The sequence below is a fragment of the Acomys minous genome (assembly GCF_964271855.1).
Source record: "Acomys minous genome assembly, chromosome: 1".
Classification (NCBI taxonomy): domain Eukaryota; kingdom Metazoa; phylum Chordata; class Mammalia; order Rodentia; family Muridae; genus Acomys; species Acomys minous.
The window spans coordinates 120,830,953-120,853,089 of record NC_140483.1 but is presented as its reverse complement, the minus strand read 5'-3'; the positions used below and the strand labels follow the sequence as shown (position 1 = coordinate 120,853,089).

The 22,137-nt window shown below is 41.6% G+C and overlaps 1 protein-coding gene across 2 annotated transcripts in view; it reads left to right on the top strand.

Annotated features, from left to right (window-relative positions):
• The window catches only part of DPY19L4 (dpy-19 like 4), a 53,822-nt gene that overhangs the window by 20,219 nt on the left and 11,466 nt on the right, over nt 1-22,137 (top strand). For both annotated transcript variants that reach the window (XM_084798910.1, XM_084798909.1), the window contains exons 9-17: nt 812-943; nt 1,044-1,142; nt 1,798-1,871; nt 8,374-8,532; nt 10,744-10,863; nt 15,094-15,214; nt 16,039-16,095; nt 17,039-17,121; nt 21,398-21,530. In XM_084798910.1, coding sequence (XP_084655036.1) covers nt 812-943; nt 1,044-1,142; nt 1,798-1,871; nt 8,374-8,532; nt 10,744-10,863; nt 15,094-15,214; nt 16,039-16,095; nt 17,039-17,121; nt 21,398-21,530 — 978 coding nt within the window. The remainder of the gene's footprint in view (nt 1-811; nt 944-1,043; nt 1,143-1,797; nt 1,872-8,373; nt 8,533-10,743; nt 10,864-15,093; nt 15,215-16,038; nt 16,096-17,038; nt 17,122-21,397; nt 21,531-22,137) is intronic.

The following is a 22,137-nucleotide window of genomic DNA, read 5'->3' as shown; positions in this document are numbered from 1 at the left end:
GGCTGGCCTTGAACTCACAGCGATCCGCCTGCCTCTGCCTTCCGAGTGCTGGGATTAAAGGTGTGCAGCACCACTCCCAGCTATAAGTATTATTTATTTATTTATTTGTTTCTTTGTTTTTCAAGACAGAGTTTCTCTGTGTAGCCTTGACTGTCCTAGACTCGCTTTGTAGACCAGGCTGGATTGCAACTCACAGCGATCTGCCTACTTCTGCCTCCCTTACTGCTGGGATTAAAGGCGTGCGCCACCACACCCAGCTATATTATTATTTTTAAAATTAATTTTATTTAGGGCTAGAGTGATGGCTCGGGAGTTAAGAGTAGTGCCTGCCCTTCCAGGTCCCAAGTTCAACTCCCAGCACCCACATGGCAGCTCACAACTGTTCCAGGGGATCTGACTCCCTAACATAGACATATATGCAATCAGAACACCAAGGTACATAAAATAATTAAAAGGGGGGGGGCGGGAGCTGGAGAGATGGCTTAGCAGTTAAGAGCACTGACTGCTTTTCCAAAGGACCCTAGTTCAGTTCCCAGCGACCACATAGCAGCTCACAACTGTCTGTAACTCCAAGATCTGACACCCTCACACAGAAATACATGTAGGAAAAACACCAATGCAATGTGGTGGCGCACGCCTTTAATTCTAGCACTCAGGAGGCAGAGGCAAGCGGATCGCTGTGGGTTTGAGGCCAGCCTCAGCTACAAAGCGAGTCCAGGGCAGCCACGGCTGACACAGAGAAACCCTGTTTCGGAAACAAACAAACAAACAAACAAACAAGTTTTATTCTCATTTATTTTTGTTCCAACAGGTTTATGAAGTATATAAGATCTACATATTTTCTCTCTTCCTTGGATATTTGCTACAGTTTGAGAATCCAGCTTTATTGGTGTCTCCTTTATTAAGTTTAGTAGGAGCATTTATGCTTGTTAAGTGCCTTCAGGTAATCAATGTTGCCTTCTTTAGAAAGTAGTCTTATTATTTTAAATCATTAATTTATACCTCACTTCTTTGTTCATGTGATTTTGGTTTTTCCTTTGTAGCTGAATGGAAAAAAAGGAACTTTTGTGGCTAAAGTAATCAAAGTGTTTGAATTTTATTTGTTATGTACTCTGCCAGTGACTTTGAATTTTATAATGAAGGTAAGTAATTCTTGAGACTCATGTCCAGATCTGCTTGAGCAGAAAAATATATTATGGCAGCTGTAGTGAGAACGATGAGCTAACAAAGGAGAATAGCATAGAGAAAGTTGCCCTCAGCCAGGCGTGGTGGCACATACCTTTTATCCCAGAACTTGGGAGGCAGAGGCAGGTGGATTGCTGTGAGTTTGAGGCCAGCCTGGTCTACAAAGCAAGACCAGGACAGCCAGGGCTACACAGAGCAACCTTGTGTTAAAAAACAAAACAAAAAAAAGAGAGAAAATTACCCTCAACTACACGGTGAGTTCGAGGCTCGCCTCCCCTACATGAGACTGTGTCAAAAACCAAATACACCAACAAAAATGTCCTTAGGAGCTGGAGTTATTTCAGTCAGCTGTCCTAGGTTGAAATTTTCATATTCTCAAAATACCATTGTATTTTTATTCCTAAACATACAGTAAATTTATTCATATTGCACACCGTGTTATTTTACTCACTATTCTTTTCATCTGTCTGTGTCTTCCATCATTAGCAATTGGAAGTGAGTATACTTTAAAAGCAAGGCATAGGGAGCATTTCGGTGTTTACATAATGTTTCCTCTTCTGTGAGAATGATATCTCATAACTTGGCCATGGTGCCTGATTCTCTCTCTTCTAGATGTTTGTCCCACACAAGGAAAATGAGCATGTGATGAAATTTCTTGAAATAAAATTTGGACCAAATGTTACTAAGTAAGTTTCACATTTACAAGTTCACCTCATCTGTTAACACGCAGAAAATAAAAGAAAACACTTGATGAAGGGAGTGTGCGTCTGGTTACATGCACTTAGTTTTTATCCCAGCACTTGGAAGGCAGAGGCAGGTGTATCTCTGTGAGTTCGAGGCCAGCCTGGTCTACAGAGCCTGTTCTACACAGTGAAACCCTGTCTCAGAAAAAGAAAAAGAAAAAAAAAAAGAATGAAAGAAAATCGTTTTGGCTATTATATAGAAGGTAAATTTTTGGTTTTGTGGCATTGAGTATTGTTTAAAGGGCCTTGTGAATTATAGGCGGTATCCCACTACACAACTATAAACCTAGAATTCGAGAATAAAGGTATTGATATTTGGAGTGATGGGGTGGAGGTGGCGGAGTACGGCATAGCTAAGTTTGTAGAGTGCTTGACTGATATCTACAGGGTCCCAGTTCTAAACCCAGCACGGCAGGAAAAAAACACATGGATAGCACACTTGGGACTGCAGTTTGAATACCTTGCACAACAGTATAAATAAATAAATTTCTAGTCTCCTAAAAAGAAAATATACTTAAGCCTTTAACAGCATTAATTATTTATTGTCATATGTGGATGTGTTGTATCTGTGTGAGTAGCGTCTGTTTGCCACAGCACACATGTAGAGACAGCAGAGAGCAGGTTTTGGGAGTTAGTTCTTTTCTTCCAACATGGGCTCCAGGAATCTGACTGCGGTTATCACACTTTTGCACTGTGTGCTTTTGCCTGTGAGTCATCTACCAGCCTCATAGTGTTGCTTTAAACATGTGTTTATGTTATTTATTTATTTGTTGGTTGGGTTTTGGAGACAGGGTTTTTCTATGCAGCCCTGGCTGGCCTGGAACTCATAGAGATACACCTGCCTCTGTCTCCCTCCTGAGCACTGGGATTAAGGTGTCACTACCACGTGGCTATATTTTCTTTTTATTTATATATGTTATGTGTGTGCAGGCATGTGTGTGTGCAGGTGAATGAAGAGACTAGATTTCTTGGAGCTGGAGTTTCAGGTGGTTGTGAGCCATCTGATGTGGGAGCTGAAAGCTGAACTTAGGTCTGTTGCAAGAGCCACAGGTACTGTTAAAGTCTATCAAAGTACTTTTAAGGCTTTTTCCTCTGGTGAAGACTAATGGCTCGGTTTAAAGTTAGGATAAGCAAAGACTTGAAATGGGGGCTGCGGGTGTAGCTAAGGGGTAGAATGCTGGCCTAGAATGCACATAGCCCTAGGTTTGATCTCCAAATAAAACAGCCAATAACTACTATACCAACACTGTGGTTACCTTTAAAAAGGACAGCAGGTGCTGGGCATGGTGGCGCACACCTTTAATCCCAGCACTCAGGCATGCCCAGCACCTAGGAGGCAGAGGCAGGAGGATCGCTGTGAGTTTGAGGCCAACCTAGTCTACAAAGTGAGTCCAGGACAGCCAAGGCTACACAGAGAAACCCAATCTAATTTTAAAAAAAGGGGGGGGGGGGAGTGACAGCAGGCTTGGAGTGTAGCTGAATAATCAAGCATTTGCCCTAAATGTGACAGGCCCTGTATTTATCTCCAGCTGCCAAACAAGAGGAAAAGAAAAGGGCTGAGCATAGGCAGGAAGGCATTTGTCTCATGTTGGGTTTATACAATATTTATAGTATAATAATTAGACTAAAAGCCAGCCAGGTTTTGATTTTTTTTGTTTTTTGGTTTTTTTAGAGATTTTATTTATGTATAGTGTTTTGCCTACATGTACACTTGCACGCCCGAAGAGAGCACCAGATGTCATTTTAGTTTTTTGTGAGCAACCATGTGGTTTCTGCGAGTTGAACTCAGGATCTCTGGGAGAAGAGCCAGTGCTCTTAACCTCTGAGCCATCTCTCCAGCCCTGATGTTGTTGGTTTTGTTTTGTTTTGTTTTGTTTTGTTTTGTTTTTGAGACAGGGTTTCTCCATGTAACAGCTCTGGCTGTCCTGGAACTCCCTCTGTAGACCAGGCTGGTGGATCTCACAGAGATCTGCCTGCCTCTGCCTGCCGAGTGCTGGGAATAAAGGTGTGCGCCACCACCGCCCCGCTCCTGATGTTGTTTTTAATTAAAAAGTAATGTTGTATTTCTAGTTATTGTTTTTGTTTTGCTTTATGGAACAACATGAAAAGAAATGACTTAATGTACTGATAGTGTCTGTGTAGAACAGATGATATTTGCTTACACATGTCTCAAGTTCTGAGAAAGGATGGAACCTTTTGCTCACTTACATTATTATATAGGAATGTAGGTTGAGTTTTTTGTTGTGATATAGCATTTAGCAAATGAAATGTTTGATGTATATATTCATTCACTACAGTAAAGGATCCTTTATAGGCCTGGTACATGAACAGTAAAAGCTGGGGCAGACCTCTGTAAGGGACATCTTTTTCCATTACTTTACTTCTAACCCAGAGTTTATCCTACAGTCTTCTAAGGTTGAGAACTGCTTTGAGCCAATGTTTATTAGTTGATATTTATATATTACCCTGTAGTAAACATGCCAAGTATTAGAGTTGCTTTATAGGGTTAATACATTAAAAGTTTTACGGTTAAGACATAGTCTTTTCTCTCAAAACCATTGCCTGTTTTGTTTTGTCTCCTTGTTACTGTAGCTTGAACCTAGGGCCTCACATGCTTGCAGGCTCAGTAGCTCTGAGCTGCATTCCTAGCCGATTTGTTTTATACAACAGTCAATGGTATGGGTGCTATAAATAGCAAGTTTACGCCTTTAATCCCAGCACTTAGAAGGCAGAGGCAGGTGGATTGCTATGAGCTCGAGGCCAGCCTGGTCTACAAAGTAAGTCTAGGACAGCCAAGGCTACACAGAGAAACCCTGTCTCAAAAAACAAAACAAAATGAAAACTAGAAAGTTTATGCTTAGATGTGCTAGCTATATGTTGGGATTTGGAATTCACCAGAATTTCAAGAAATACTTCTCTAGGAACAATGTTCTAAGAACCACCAAAGACACACGACTTAACGGTTAGCAACACTTGGTGCTACATGGTGGCTCACAGCCATATGTGACTCCAGTGTCAGTGCATCTGACATACTTTTCTGGCTTCCTCCAGCACCAGCCACAAATATGGTAAATATACATACATGCAGACAAAACACACAGAAAATAATAATAGGGTAGTCTTAATTAAAACAATTAAATTAATAATGTTTTTGTTGTTTGTTTAAAATAAGAAACAGGGCAGTGGTGGTGCACATCTTTAATCCCAGCACTGGAAAGGCAGAGGCAGACGAATCTTTGAGTTTGAGACCTTGTTTACAGAGCAAGTTCCAGGACAGCCAGGACTACACAGAGAAAGCCTATCTTGAAAAACAAACAAACAAAACAACAACAACAACAAAAAGAACCACCAAAAACCTAGATGGATGCATAAGAAACTAGTCCAAGCACTTGGGAGATAAAAGAAGTCATTTCAGTCTGGGGTTGCAGGTGTATACAGCCTTGGGTTCAGTCCCCGCACCACATAAACTGAGCATAGTAGCACATGCCTGTAATCCTGATTCTTGGTAAGGGAAACAGGAGGGTCAGAAGTTCATCTTCAGCTACATAGTGAATTGGTGTTTATGCTGCCTTGTGATACATGAAGTCTTGCCTTAAACAATAGTAACAACAACAACAACAACAGCAGCAGTAATAATAATAATAATATAATAATAATAATAATAATAATAATAATATGGTAATACTACCACCTTGCCTTAAAATAATAATAATAACAACAGCAGTAATAGAATCCGTGACTCCTATGTAATATATTTTGGTTCCATCAACTTGGTAATACTGAGATACTATTACTTATCATGTTGTTGAGCTTTAGCTTTTTTTTTTTTTTTTTAAATACGGTCATTTTTGAAATAGATACTTTTATTCTACCCTTGAATTTTTTTTTTTTTTTTTTTTTTTTTTTTTTTTTTTTGGTATTTCGAGACAGAGTTTCTCTGTATAGCCTTGGCTGTGCTGGACTCACTTTGTAGACCAGGCTGGCCTCGAACTCACAGAGCTCCACCTGCCTCTGCTTCGTGAGTGCTGGGATTAAAGGCATGCACCACCACCGCCCGGCTACCTTGGAGCACTTTTAAAATTTTGTTTTTTTACATTGAAGAGTGTTTGCCTTCTTGTATGATGTACACCACATGTGTGCAAGTGCCCTTGAAGGCTGGAAGGCAGCACTGGATCCCCACCACTACCACCTGGGCTGTTAATTGCTGAGCCATCTCTTCAAGTGTCTCATGAGCATTTCTGAACATCATTCCAGAGGAGTGCTTGCCTTGTGTACATGAGGGCTTAACCCTCAGCTCAGCAACTACAAAAAGATGTTTGCATCTGGCTTTACAAGTGGTCACATTTTCAATGTCTTAGACACTCAACAAAATGTCTATGTTGGCAGCTTAAAGGAGTAGTAGACTTAATTTTGCTTACAGTTTCATAGACTTAAGAATTTTTTGTGCTGGAGAGATGGCTCAGTGTTTAAGAGCACTGCCTACTCTTCCAGAGGTCCTGAGTTCAATTCCCAGCAACCACATGGTGGCTCACAACCATCTATAATGTGATCTGATGCCCTCTTCTGGCCTATAGGTGTACCTGTAGGCAGAGCACTGTATACATAATAATGAATAAATAAATCTTTAAAAAAAAAGAATTTTTTATTTGGGGCTGGAGAGATGGCTCAGCAGTTAAGAGCACTGTCTTCCAGAGGTCCTGAGTTCAATTCCTAGCAGCCACACAGTGGCTCACAACCATCTGTAATGAGATCTGGTGCCCTCATCTAGTGTGCAGGCAGAACACTGTATATGTAATTTAAAAAATCTTTTTTTTTAAATTTTATTTATTTATTTATTATGTATACAGTATTCTGCCTGCATGTACACCTGCACACCAGAAGAGGCACCAGATCACATTATGGATGGTTGTGAGCCACCATGTGGTTGCTGGGAACTGAACTCAGGACCTTTGGAAGAGCAGACAGTGCTCTTAACCCCTGAGCCATCTCTCCAGCCCATAAAAAAAAAATCTTTAAAGAAAAGATTTACTTACTTATTTTTATTTTATGTGCATGCTGTGTTGCCTGTGTTGTCTGTGAACCACTTGCATGCCTGATGCCTGGAGACAAGGAGAGGAATCGGAGCTCCTGGAGCTGGAGTTAGAGCTGGCTCATATCCATCATGGGACTTGAACCTGCATCCTGTAGGTTCAAGCAGCCAGTGTTCTTAATCACTGAGCCATGTCTCCAGCTCTGAGGTTTTTTGTTTGTTTGTTTTATTTTTTGAGATAGGGTCTCTGTAGCCTTGGCTGTCCTGGACTCAATTTGTAGACCAGGCTGGCCTCGAACTCAACAGTAATCCACCTGCCTCTACCTCCCAAGTGCTGGGTTTAAAGGTGTGTGCCACCATTCCTGGCTCAGCTCTAAGTTCTTTAGGAAATTTTAATAAGTGTGTGTGTGTATGTGTGTGCGCGCGTACATGAGTGCAAGAGAGAATACCATGGCATATATGAGGAGGTCAGAAGTCAAATTAGTTTTCTTTCACCATGGCTTTAAACTCAGGTTTTCAGTATTGACAGCGAGTGCCTTTATCCACCAACCTGTCTTTTTTTTTTTTTTTTTAAGATTTTATGTATATGAATGCTCTGTTTTTCATGCACACAGACTAGAGAATCAGATTCCAGTATAGATGGTTGTGAGCCACCATATGGTTGCTGGGAATTGAACTCAGGACCTCTGGAGGAGCAGCCAATGCTCCTAACTACTGAGTCATTTCTCCAGCCCCCTTCTTTTTTTAATATATTCTTTTCACCAAGCTGTCTTACTGGCTTCAGTTTTATGATTGTGGTCATTGGTCAGTGTTTCTGATCCACGGAGACTAGCATATGATGGAAGAGTCTAGAAGCAGAGAGAGAAGACAGGGAAAGGGACATCCATCCATGTCCTACTCTCTCCTAAGGTTCTTACTGCGTGGCAGTAATGCCATCAGATTATGAATCCATCGAGCCTGTGCCCCAGGCAGTTCCTTTAGTCTCTACCCAGAGCACTGCTATTGCAGTGAAGCGTTCCAGGCACAGCCTTTCTGGAGGGACTAGATTTCCCCACTGTAACTCTGGCAAGACAAGCAGCAGCATTGCATTGGTGAGCAGTTTAGGTGACGGCACGGGCTTCACTGTAGCCTACGCTCTGCTCTATAGTGTAGCGTCTCATGCTGTCATGAATGAGTGGCCTTAGAAATTGTGTTTTAATCCCAGAACTCGGGAGGCAGAGGCCAGTGGATTGCTGTGAGTAAGAGGCCAGCCTGGTCTACAAAGTGAGTCTAGGACAGCCCAGACTACAAGAGAAACCCTGTCTCGAAAAAAAAAATGTGTTTTATCTTAATTTTTACTAAGATTTTAAAGATTCCTTTATGTTCAGTAGTTTAAAGCACATGTGATTTCAATACCATACATTTTATCTCTTGCAGGAATTTTACATTGAACTGGCTCCTTTGTCAAGAATCTCTACAGCCGCCGTCTCAGGACTTTTTTTTGCGGCTGACACAATCTTCCCTATTACCATTCTATATTTTAGTGTTAATCACTTGTCTTCTTTCTATGACACACGTTATTTTTAGAAGAATGTGGTAAGTGCTTATAACAGTCAGTTGTATTATATAATTAATGTATTTTAAAGATATAAAGTATTTTGGGGGATGGAGAGATGGCTCAGAGGTTAAGAGCACTGGCTGCTTTTCCAAAGGTCCTGAGTTCAATTCCCAGCAACCACATGGTGGCTCACAACCATCTATAATAATAAGATCTGGTGCCTTCTTCTAGGTGTGTCCACACATGCGCGTAGAGCACTATATAAATAATAAGTAAATCTTTAAGAGGGAGGGAGGGAAGGAGAGAGAGAGAGAAAGAGAGAGAGAGAGAGAGAGAGAGAGAGAGAGAGAGAGAGAGAGAGAGAAATTATTTTAAGTATGCTCTGCCACTAAGGTGTACCCAGATCTTTTTTTTTTTTTAAGAGACAGGGTTTGGGCCCGGGTGCAGTGCTATGGTAGAGCGCTGAGCTAGCATGCAGGAGGCCTTGAGCTCAGTTTAAGGGGGAAAGGAAGGAAAGAGAGAGGTTTTGCTGGGCTGCCCCAAATGCCTGGAACTCATATTCTCAGGCCTCCAGATCATTTAAGACTGCAAGTGTGTGCCACCTCACATCTTTCCAATACTGTGTTTACTTTAGAGCATCTAATTCTGCTCTTTGTTTATTGGTCAGTATAAATTAATCAGGAAAGCAAATGTTTAACTTTGTATATCTGAGTATGGAAAGTAATTAAGCTTTGCAGACTTGTTTACTAACTTACTAAAACTTTTACTTAATTAAGAATAATATATTGGGGCCAAAGAAATGCCTCAGAGGTTAAGAGCACTGGCTACTCTTCCAGAGGTCCTGAGTTTAGTTCCCAGCAACCACATGGTGGCTCACAATCATCTATAATGAGATCTGATGCCCTCTTCTGGTGTGTAGGTGTACATGCAGGCAAAAATACTGTATATATAATAAATATTTTTTTAAAAAGAATAATATATTGCCTGGGTGTGGTGGCATATGCCTTGAATCTCAGCTTTTCGAAGGCTAAGACAGGCTGATCTCTTTTGAGGCCAAACTGATCGACACACCATGTTCTAGGATAGCCAGAGCTGCATAGAAAAACTCTGTCTCTCTGAGGTGGAGTGGGGATGTGTATGTGTATGTAACTGTGTAATTTAATTGAAATGAAGCTAGTAGTGTACTTTGAAATTACTGTAAATTTTTCTGAGTATGATGGGGCATGCCTATAATCCAAGCACTCAAGAGACTGAGCTAAGAAAATTATGAGTTCAAAGGCAGTGTAAGCCACATAGTCAGACCCTGCCTCGGTGGGTGGGGGAGGGGGTGGGGGGTGGGAGAGAAGAGAAACAAAAGCAAAAATAATAACAAAATAAAAAACCCTATGAACACAATTGCTTTAAATATGTTTATCATGCTACAGAGGTGGTAATGGGTATTTGTAGTACACCTATAATTCCAGCACCTGAGAGGTGAAGACAGGATCCTGAGTTCAAGGCCAGCCTTGGGTACATAGCAAGTTCAAAGCTAGTCTGGCTACATGAAACCCCATATGTATTTGAAAAACCAAATATAAATATATACAAGAAATACTAGCAGTTACTTCCCAGTCAGCTGACCTACTTTGTACAGTGCGTGCTCTCTTATAGGCTGACAATACACAGAGCACTTATGTAATGTATAACAACCTATGCTTGGTGATCCCTAGCACTAAATAAAAGAAAAAAGTAACTTGAGCCGGGCATGATGGCATACGCCTTTAATCCCAACACTTGGGAGGCAGAGGCAGGTGGATCTCTGTGAGTTCAAGGCCAGCCTGGTCTACAAAGCAAGTACAAGATAATACAAACACTGTCTCAAAAAACAAACAAACAAAAAAGTAACTTGAAGCCAGGTGTGGTTGCTCACACCTGTAATCTCAGCTCTGTAGCCTACAGCAAAAGGACGGCCTGGAGTAGAGCAAGCCCAGCTACACACAGAGTGTGTTCTAGGCCAGCCTGAGCTGGTGGTGAGTGAAGCCCTGTGTCCAAACAACATCAAGAACCAACAAAACAAAAAGGAAGATGGTTAATTAGAGCTTCTTCTCTTCATAATTTAAGTATATTGATTACCATTGCTAGTTCAGGCATATTTGATCTTAGAAAAGGAGAAGAAATTCAGCTTTAGGTATAGCCTTCAAAGATGATAATGTATCTTTGGTTTTTCATGTATTTTTTCCAAACTATTAAAAACATGTTTTTTTATATAGTGGTAAATCCCAGAAAGAAGCTGCAACTCTTGAAGATGGAAGAATTGGAGAAAGGCCAGAAGTAATTTATCATGTAATCCATAGTCTTGTACTGGGCTCTCTTGCGATGCTTATGGAAGGGTACGTGCACTTGTTTGATCAGTTTGTTGTGATAAAACTTGTCTTTTCTACTGATAGCTAGCAAGTACATTTAAAACGGTTTGGAAGACTATTTAAGAAAGTATAACCTTTTTAGGATGCCATGGCCTTTAATCCCATTCCCTGCAAAGCAGAGGCAGGTGGATCTTCAGGTTCAAGAGGGAGTTCCAGGACATCCAGGGCTACAAGAGAAACCCTGTCTTGAAAAACAAAACAAAACAAACAAACAAAAACCTTTTAGGAGCTAGAGAAATATGGCTTATTGGCTAAGGGCACTTGCTGCTCTTGCAGAAGCCCAGCACCTACATAAATCAGGTCTTTAAAAGCCATCTGAAAAACCCCAGTTTCAGAGGCTCCAACACTTTCTGCTGGCCTATTCTGGCACATACATACACTCAAGCAAAACATTCATACATGTTAAGTAAATAAATAAAGGTCTAATTTTTAAAAATACAAACTTCTAAAATATGTGTCATTTAAACATTTTTAAAATATAGCAAACTGCCAGGAATGGTGGCGCACGCCTTTAATCCCAGCACTTGGGAGGCACAGGCAGGCGAACCGTTCTGAGTTTGAGGCCAGCCTGGTCTACAAAGTGAGTCCAGGATGGCCAAGGCTACACAGAGAAACCCTGTCTTGAAAAACCAAAAAATAAAAAATAAAATATAGCAAACTGATATTTAATTATTCATTTATATATTAAAACACTGTCAATGTCTTCTAAGATTTATGCATCGTGCTAAATACTCAAATACAGTGGTTAGTATCCTGAACGCAGTTTCTGCCTTATGTAACCGTTGGCCTAATGGAGCCAACAGATGTTAATTATACAGAACTAACGTTATAACTTGGAGTTGAAGGAACAGTAAATGCTCTGTGAGAACATTTGAAGTCAGGACATGGCTTGAAAAGAGCGTGAGTGAGGCCTGAGTGGTAAGAGTGGACTGTGAACAGGAGAGGCAGAGTTTTCGGCAGAGGGACTCACACTGCTGAGCTCGGTGAGGAGCTGTGGTGAAGTACAGTGGCCTGCAGTGGTCTTACAGTAGACTGGCGCTGGGGTGGGGAGCAATGGGAATGGGGTTCTTTTGGTTTTGTCCTGACCTTTTTTTTTATTGCTTTTAAATGCACATGAACCCTTTATACTCTGAAGCATGGGGCAAGGCAGAATGTTTACATTTCATTTCTTTGTTATTGTATGTTTTAAATTTGCCAAGGCAGCTGTGACTTCACATCAGTCTAGTAAGATGCTCACTGTTGTGTTGCCGAGCTTCACAGGTGTGGCTGCTCACACTCACACTGCGAGACCTCCCCAGGGCTCGCTGTCCTGTGTACAGGCTGCTGTTGACCAAGACACCAGTATGTGCCATGCTGCTGTTAACAGTCAGTGAGTTATGTCGCAGTTACACAAGAGGCAAAGGCAGGTGGCTCCCTGTAAACTCAAGGTCTACATACCAGGTTCTAGACCAGCCAGTGCTGCATAGAGAGACATCTCTCCCAGTAACAAGACAGAAACAACTGCCACCCTAAAACCATATCTCTAACTGTTTGTAAGTCTCTTATCCTGCTTCTACATAAAATCATGCCAACTTATTAATAAACTTTATGAAAATATATTCATTGAACCAGAAGGGGCTTTTTGTTGACTGTTTTGTTTTGTCTTGAAACAGTGTCTCAAGTCTGACCTTGAACTTGAGAGCATCAAAAATCTGTCCCCCAACCCCTTTTGTGCAGTGCTAGGGCCTCAGCCCAGGACCTTGCACATGCTGGGCAAGCAGTATACTCTGACCTATACATTGTATGCATGGTTACCACATAGTTCAGTGAAACAGGCCTATGTAATGAGCAGATGAAAGAGACACAGAACAGGGTCTAGGAGAGACACAGGCATAGGCAGCTATGGTCAAACTGGAGATGCGTAAACACTACCTGCTTCTCAGAAGCAGTGCTAGCCTTGTAGTACACAAGGGACACAACTGTCAGGGAAGCCCAGTTGTGTTCAGGCGTTTTTTGTTTTTGTTTTGTTTTCGAGACAGGGTTTCTCTGTATAGTTCTGGCTGTCCTGGAACTCGCTCTGTAGACCAGGCTGGCCTCTATCTTATAGAGATCCACTTGCCTCTGCCTCCCAAGGATTAAAGGCGTGCCCCACCCCCAGCTTGGCTCTGTGTTCAGTTTTTATTGGTGCTCAGCACATATGACGTTGGCCCTTTGTGTGGCTGACCTGATTCTGAAGCCTTTGCAGAGACAGAACTTAGGCTGTGTGGCCCCACAATAAAGCACGCTCTTAGCATAACTCGAAGGCATGGTCTAACCTTCCCAACTACTAAAGGATTTTCTTGTCAGGCAGGCGGTTACCTCCTAGGAGTAGGGGACAGAGGTCAGATCACTCTTTGTGGGAGATTAAACATTTATTCACAATAAGTAAGATCCGTGAAAACGAATTATGATGAAAGGTGATTTGTGAGGCTTTTTGCATGGTACTTTATTATTATCAAATAAGTTTTTTAAAAAAAGATTTATTTATTTGCTGGGCGTGCTAGAGCATGCCTTTAATCCCAGCACTGGTAGGCAGAGGCAGGTGGACCTCTGTGAGTTCTAGGCAAGCCTGGTCTACAACTTGAGTCTCAGACAGCCAGGGCTCCACAGAGGAACCTTGTCTCAAAAAACAAAACAAAACAAAACAAAAAAGGGCTTGAGAGATGGCTCAGATGGCTGCTCTTCCAAAGGTCTTGAGTTCAATTCCCAGCAATCACATGGTGGTTTATAACTATCTATAATGTGATCTGATGCCCTCTTCTGGTCTGCAGGTGTACATGCAGGCACAACATTTTATACATAATAAAATTTTTTTAAAAAAGATTTTTTTTATTTATTTATTATTTGTACAGTACTCTGCCCCCATGTGTGCCTGCAGGCCAGAAGAGAACACCAGATCTCATTACAGATGGTTGTGAACTACCATGTGGTTGCTGGGAATTGAACTCAGGACCTTTGGAAGAACAGACAGTGCTCTTAACCTCTGAGCTATCTCTACAGCCCCATAATAAAAATCTTAAAAAAAAGAGATTTATTTATTTATACATTTGCATGCCAGGAAACAGCATCAAATCCCAGTATAGTTGGTTATAAGCCACCATATGGATGCTGGGAATTGAACTTAGGAGTGCCATCACTTCTCTTAATCAAATTGTAATTCAAAGCAAAATGTATCATTTCCATTTTGTCCCTTTTCTCTCCCTCCATCCTTTCTTAATTGTTTCCCTGTGGTGTTGGGAATTGAATTAGGGCCCCATCTGTGCTAAACAAACACTATCACTGATCTATACCCCAGCATATTTTTTCTGTTTAAATGAAAACAGATTAAAACCTGGGCAAGGTGACTCATACATAGTATTGCAGAAGTGGAGGAAGAAGAATCAGAAGTTCAAGGTCATTAGCTTGGCTGCATTGCAAATTCCATGCCAACCTTTGATACTTGAAACCTTACCTAAAAAAATAAAAAGAAAAAAAAATCAGGTATGGCAGCTCATGTCCTGAGAAGGCAGAAGCTGGAGGATTGCTTTGAGTTTGAAGCCAGCTTGGCCTACAGAGTGAGGTCCTGTCCCAAAGACAAAATGAAAAGCCAGGCATAGGTGGTGGCTCAGCGTCTATAGTCCCAGCATTCTGTCAGCTCATGCCTGTAGTCTCAGAAGGCTGAGGCAGAGACTCACTGTAGGAAATGTCAGTTCCAAAACAGCCTGGGCTACTGAGTGAGATCATCCTGTCCCAAAGAAGAAGAAAGAATGGGGGGGGGGGTGAAAGAAGAAGAGGGGTACATGCCTTGAATCCCAGCACCTGGAGGCTGAGACATGTGCATCTGTAAGCTTGATGCCAGCCTGGTCTACGCAATAAAACCTCGTCTCAAAACAAACAAAACAACAACAAATTAGGTACTAATCTATTGCTGAAAATTAGAAATAAAGATTGTTTTCATTCTTCATTAATATTTTATGGGTAGTTAAACATAATTTAGAAAAAAGAAATCAAAGTTGGGCGTGGTGGTGAATGCCTTTAATCCTAGCACTCAGGAGACAGAGGCAGGTGGATCTCTGTGAGTTCAAGGCCAGCCTGGTCTACAAAAAGAAAGAAGAAAGAAAGAAAGAAAGATGAAAAGAAAAAAGAAATCAGATAATGATGTGCTATAGGATGTGTGATATGTGACTTTTTTTTCCCTAGCTTGAAATTCATTTGGACTCCTTACGTGTGCATGTTAGCAGCATTTGGTGTATGTTCCCCCGAACTCTGGATGACACTTTTAAAGTGGCTTCGATTAAGAACTGTACACCCAATACTGTTGGTGAGCCCTTGTTATTTTGTGTTTCATACTCTTTATCTGCCAGTTACATAAAATTAAATGTTAGGGCCATAAAGATGGCTCTGGGGGGTAAAGGCACCTGCCCCCCAAGCCTGATGATTTGAGTTCAATCCCTGGGACCCACATGATGGAAAGAGAGAACTGATTCCCGTTAGCTGTCTTACATGCGCGCGTGCACGTGCACACACACACACACACACACACACACACACACACACACAGGTAAATATAATAAAAAAATTTATTGCTAGTAAATGAAAACCGAGACAGCCAGGTGCTGGTGTGCATGAGCCTGTGGACATTAGCAGGTGTTACAGTATGCTGTGAGCCACCGTGTGGGTGCTGGGAACTGACCTTGGTTCTCTGCAAGAGCAGTAAGCAGTCTGTAACTGTCTTGAACCATCTCTTCAGCATCCAGCCGTATGTTTTGTTGTTTTTGTTTGAGATGGGATCTCACTGTGTAGCTCTGGTTGGCCTAGAACTCAGTCTGTAGACTAGGTGACCTTGAACTCAGTTCTGTCTGCCTCTGCCTCCTGAGTGGTGGTTTTAATGGCATGTGTCACCACACCCCACTCCATTTTTTGAAGGTCTGCCTTATATAGCAAATATTTTTGCCACTACCTCATCTTAATGTGATTGAAACACATTAATCTTCACTCACTTCACTTTGAGTTAGATTAATGTCAGTCTCAATGATTGAATTTTATAAGTGTAAGGATATTTAGTTGGTCATAGTCAGTGCTAATACCTCTAGCATATATTGTAAAATATGTTGATCCATAACTCTTTTTGCTTTACTGTTTTAGGCTCTTATTCTGAGCATGGCTGTGCCCACTATTATAGGTCTTAGTTTGTGGAAAGAGGTAAGAAAACTGAAATTTTATATTATGAAAATGTGCTTATTTATAAGATGATAAATTTGTGTGTGTGCGTGTGTGTGTGTGTGTGTGTGTGTGTGTGTGTGTGTGTGTGTGTAGGAAGCTTCTGTCAAGATGCTGCGCTAACGTAGCTGATGTCCTTAATGTTGCTGCTGCTGTTGCTTCCTAACAAAAGAGCCAGAACAATTTTCTTTCTTTTTTTTGTCTTGGTTGTCCTAGAATTCATTATGTAGATCAGGTTGGCCTCTAACTCAGAGATGTGCTTGCCTCTGCTTCCTGGGTGGTGGGATTAGAGACGTGTCCCACCAACTTTCTACTTCTAAAATGCTTTATTTATTTGTTTGTGTATTTTATATATGTGAGCACTCACTTGTCTTTTGAGACAAGTCTCAGCATGTAGCCCACAGTGGCCTTGAGTTCAGCAGCTCAAGTCCTGGGGTTACGCATGCACCCTATCAGGTCCAGCCTGGAACACCTCTGGAAGCCATCTAACACAACTTCCATTAGCCTTTTGCCATTGTAAAGTCTTACCATAATTGACAATATTATTGACTAAGAAATAAGTCTTAATATTTAAACATATTTTGGTAACTCCAATTTTAATATCTGTGAAATGAAACAAAGTTTTGGCTTAACATAATGTAGCAGGAAACTAAACTGCCAATAAATCTGCAAAATATTTGTCCTTGAATTTTTTTTATTCGGTATGTCTGTGCATGAAAGCTATAGCTGATGTTTTTTTGGTAATAGCATTAGTTGAAGTGAGTAAACTATATACTTGTAATTATTCAGGTTGGAAAGAGTGAAGAGTGAAGAGACCTGGCAGCTGTGGTAGTCACAGTGCTTCCAGTTAGGCTTTGGAATTCTCTGAAACAGCTTTAAGCTTTCCAGTTACTTACACCTCTGGGTATTTTGTTTTGTGTTTTAGTTTTTTCCACGATTAATTACAGAATTAACAGAACTACAAGAATTCTATGATCCAGATACAGTGGAACTAATGACCTGGATAAAGTAAGGACAAAATTGCCCAAGACTTATTAACTGTCATTAATTAATTATTGCATGCCGTCTTGTGAATTCACAGACAATAATAAATGAATTGTTCACATTCTTTTATAAACTCAGGAATCATTACTTAGTAATTTTTTTGTTTTGTTTTGGTTTGGTTTTTTGAGACAGGGTTTCTCTGTGTAGCCTTGACTATCCTGGACTCACTTTGTAGACCAGGCTGGCCTCGAACTCACAGCGATCTGCCTGCCTCGGCCTCCCAGTGCTGGGATTACAGACGTGCGCCTGTAATTCTAAACTTACCTACATAAGCTAAATAAACTTGCCTTAACGTTGAAACAACAGTGGTAAGGATGAGACTGGGGCTTTGGAGACCTCCCTTCCATACAGCAGAACTTTGGACTCCAGGGGCAGACATCCTTTCTTTACTCAGGGACCCAGCGAAGGCTGTATTGCCAGTGAAAACATTGAGAAATCAAATGTCCAAATAGCCATGCTCCATTTGTTAGCTCCTGATTAGAAACAACCTCAACAGTAGAAGTCTCTTTCATCCCTGAGTTTGTAATGAGTCTGAATTCACATGGGCTTGGAGTTTGAAATGTCCCTAAAAAGTAGTCCTGAGTTCGCTCCTCCTCGACTCAGGTTATACAGCATTACATAAAGAGTTTCATGAACTCCAAAATAACAAGCAAATGAGAAAACAATTCAGCATAGCACATATCAGCTGTTATTATTGTGATAAACAGTGGAATTGGACTTTAGCAATTCCTGATAATTTGTGTTCTTTCATTTTGGCATGTAATGGACTGTCATAACACTTTAGCATTATAAACAATCAGGAGTTAATGTTCCGTACATTTTTGAAGGTCAGCAAGTGATAACACAGTGGAAAAGATTCTTCTGGCCTCCGCCAGCTCAGGTGGGACTGAGCAGTCAGGCATGGCCTCTTCTACTTGTGTTTGGCTAGTTGTCACTTGGGATCAGATTAGAGTGGCCTGTGTTCTCATGGTATTCGCACCTGTTTATGACGCAGTAGCTGGGGAGTTCCCAAAGGCAAACAGAATGGGCAGGGTTCAATGTAAAGCACACAGTCTATAATACTTTGCTTGCATCTTAAGGTTTCTATTGCTGTAATGAAACACCATGACCAAAAGCAGCTTGGAGAGGAAAGGGTTTATTTCATCTTAGACTTTTATAACACTGTCCTTCATTGAAGGAAGTCAGGACAGGAATCTCAGATGGGAAGTGATGCAGGAATGCTGCTTACTGCGTGGCTTGTTCAGCCTGCTTTCTTAGAGTACCCAGGACCATCTTCCCCCCCAGGGACAGTGACCTGGGGCCACTCATCTCAATTGTGAATCACGAAAATGCACCACAGACTTGCCTAGAAGCCAATTGTATGGAGACATTTTTTCAGTTAAGAATCCCTCTTCCTAGCTGGGTGTGGTGACGCAGGCCTTTAATCACAGCACTTAGGAGGCAGAGGCAGGCCAATCACTGAGGTCAAGGCCAGCTTAGTCTACAGAGTGAGTTCCAGGACAGCCAGGGCTACACAGAGAAACTCTGTCTCAACCAAAAAAATCCCTCTTCTTAGATATGTCTCTAGCTTGTGTCAAGTTGACATGGAGCTAGCCAGCACACACAGCTGTTGTCCTATTGATGTAGCAAATCACATGGCCAAGACTAGCATTCCACTACATATCCATGGCCAAGAGAGAGAAGAAATAATGCAGCCATTTTTTTTTGTGACCAATCTATACCTGGATAGAGATTTCCAAATAACTATGTTGAAAATTGTTAAAGATCTAATAAACAAAATACAAAAAGGGTAAAACCTGGTGGTGTATACCTAGAGTGTTGAGTATTCAAAGACTAAGGCAGGGCAATCACTGTAAGTTTGAGATTGGCCTGAGCTACAGAGTGAGATCCTGGTGGTAGTGGTGGTTGTTTTTAAGGCCTGGAAAATAAATCAGATGGAACAAAAAATATAGGAATGACAAATTTATAGCATGAGTACACAAAAGTGAGGATAGGTCTTATAATGAGGTCTTATTTCTATAAAGATGTTCCCCATATATATAGTCTTTTTTTAGGTTACTTAACCATTGCTACTAATACTTATAATTATAATAATACTTAATATTATAATATAGTTGTTGTTGGAGGCCATGACAATACAACATTGTGTTGTCACTAACAAAAAAGAGAGCTGCATCATATGTGTGATTTACCAAAGCCAGGAGGAGGTGGTGGTGGTGGTGGTGGTGGAGGAGGCAGATGCAGGGGGATCGCTATGAATTCAAGGCCAGCCTGGTCTACAGAGTGAGTTCCAGAACAACCACAGCTACACAGAGAAACCCTGTATCAAAAAGCAAAAGCAAAAGCATGGCAAAGGCCTGAACAGTTTGATGTTGGATAATTGGATATTTATCTGAGTATAATTAATTTTTTAAAGATCTACTTATTTTATTATGTATACAATGTTCCACCTGTGTGTGTGCCTGCAGGCCAGAAGAGAGCACCAGATCTCATTATAGATGGTTGTGAGCCACCATGTGGTTGCTGGGGATTGAATTTAGGACCTGAGAAGAGCAGCCAGTGCTCTTAACCTCTGAGCTGTCTCTACAGCCCAAGTATAATTCTTTTTGTCTTGTTTCCTTACTCCTGAGTCTTCCATTAGGACAGTAGCCAGGTGCTAGTCGTCTTCTTCTTCCAGAGGTTAGCTCTGTCTGTCGTACATAGCAACCAGATGTGGACTAGTGCATGTTGGGATGAATAGGTAAATTAGGTATAGCTGGAGGTACAGCTCACAGGGAGAATTCGTATGTACATGTGTGTGCCGCGGCATGTGTGTGGAAATCATAGGACAGTTTTCAGGAGTAAGTTCTTCCCACTATGGGTTCTGGGGATCACGCTCACGCCTTCAGGTTTGGCAGCAAGTGCGCCCTTACCTGCTCAACGCTCTCTCCAGTCTGTGAAGCACTCTTGACCATGTATGGAGGCTCTGAGTTTCAGCCTAGCACCGTGAAAATAAATAGAAGGATAAATAGAAAATGAAATAGAAGGAAAGAATTTGTTGGTTCACTGCCCTGTGAGTGGCACCTGAGACTTTGTAGTGGGGTAGTCTACACTGTTGTCAGGGGACAGGAGCAGGAGGGTGAATGGATGTGAAGGATTTGAGTTATGGGAGTTAGTGTGTGCAGAACAGGAGTGTGAGAGCCAGCCACCCTATCTTTTTTTTTTTTTTTTTTTTTTTTTTTTTTGGTTTTTCGAGACAGGGTTTCTCTGTGTAGCCTTGGCTGGCCTGGACTTGCTTTGAAGAACAAGCTGGCCTTGAACTCACAGCGATCCACCTGCCTCTGCCTTCCGAGTGCTGGGATTAAAGGGGTGCACTACCATGCCCAGCTCCTTCCTTCCTTCCTTCCTTCCTTTCTTTCTTTTTCCCTTCCCTCCCCTCCTCTTCCCCTTCCTTTCTTCCCTCCCTCCTCATACTCCTCCTCCTTTTTTTCCCCCAAGATAAGGTTTCTGTGTGTGGCCCTGGCCAGCCTGGAACTGGCTCTATAGACCAGGCTGGCCTTGAACTCAGAGGTCAGTCTGTCTCTGCCTCCCGAGTGCCAGGATTAAAGGTGTGCGCCACCACTGCCTGGCATATTCTTCTTTCTTATCTCTACTCCCTTTGTTTAAATAAACAAAAAATTGTCTGTGTTCAGTATTTAAAACAGCTGCTGGCATACAGTAGGTGTTCAGTCTAGCCTGCTTTTTAAAAAAATATTATTCAAATTACATCCCAGTTGTTATTCTCTCACTTTTTTCTTTCCATTCCCTCCCTCTGTCCCTCCCTCTTTCATTCTATTTCCCTCCCCTAGACTTGTGACAGAGGGGACTTCCTCCCCCACCATATGACCACAGCCTATCAGGTCTCATCCTAGTAGGCTGCTTCCCCTTCCTCTGAGTGTCACCAGGCCTTGCTACCAAGGGGAAGTAGTAGTCAAATAGGAGCACCAGAGTTCATGTCAGAGGCAGTCTCCGCTCTCCACACAGCTGTGGCGAAGGAGCTGTCCATTGCCTAGATCTGAATAGGGGATCTAGGTTTACTGCATGCATTGTCCTTGGCTGGTACGAGCCTGCTTTTAAATGAATACAGAAATGAACCACATTTAACGATTTGAAGCTAAGTGTGCTACACATCACAAGTTGCTGGTGTTTGAGGGTTGGTATAAATCAATGATCTTAATATTGTATTTGCTCTTTCATTATATAATCTTTTGGTTCTCTACAGGAGGCAAGCTCCAGTTGCAGCTGTGTTTGCAGGAAGCCCACAGTTAATGGGGGTGATTAAACTGTGTACTGGGTGGATGGTGACAAGCTTGCCACTTTACAGTGATGATGAGCTTCTCAAGAGAAATGAAAACGTAAGGCATTTCATGTTCTACATTTGAGTCTTTAAAATTAACACTGTACTTTAATCTTGATAGCTAGGAAAGTATAATTGTCAAAGATGTAATTCACTTCAGTTTTTAAAAGTGGTTGTTAGGTTGACACAGGAGGGCGACTCTGAGTTTGATGCTAGCCTGTGCTCCGTAATGAGTTTGATGCTAGCCTGTGCTCCGTAATGAGTTTGATGTTAGCCTGTGCTCCGTAATGAGTTTCAGACTAGCCAGAGCTACATAGCAAAACCACCTCAAAAGTGAAAAATAGAAAAAGGAAAAAAGATAAAAGTTGTGTGATTAACTTTACCAAGACAAAATCCCATGTGGCAGCTCACACACAGCTATCTGTAAGTCCAGTTCTAGGGGATCCACTGTCCACTTTTGGCCTTAACAGGCACTGGTCATGCACATGGTGCACAAACATACATGCAGGCGAACACACACACATACAATAAAATATGAAAAAATTTAAATGTATTTAAAATACTACCCAGTATGGGTGCATGCCTTTACTCTCAGCACTCGGGAAGCAGGGGCAGAGGATCTGTGAGTTCGAGGCCAGCCTGGTTTATCTACATGGTGAGTTCCA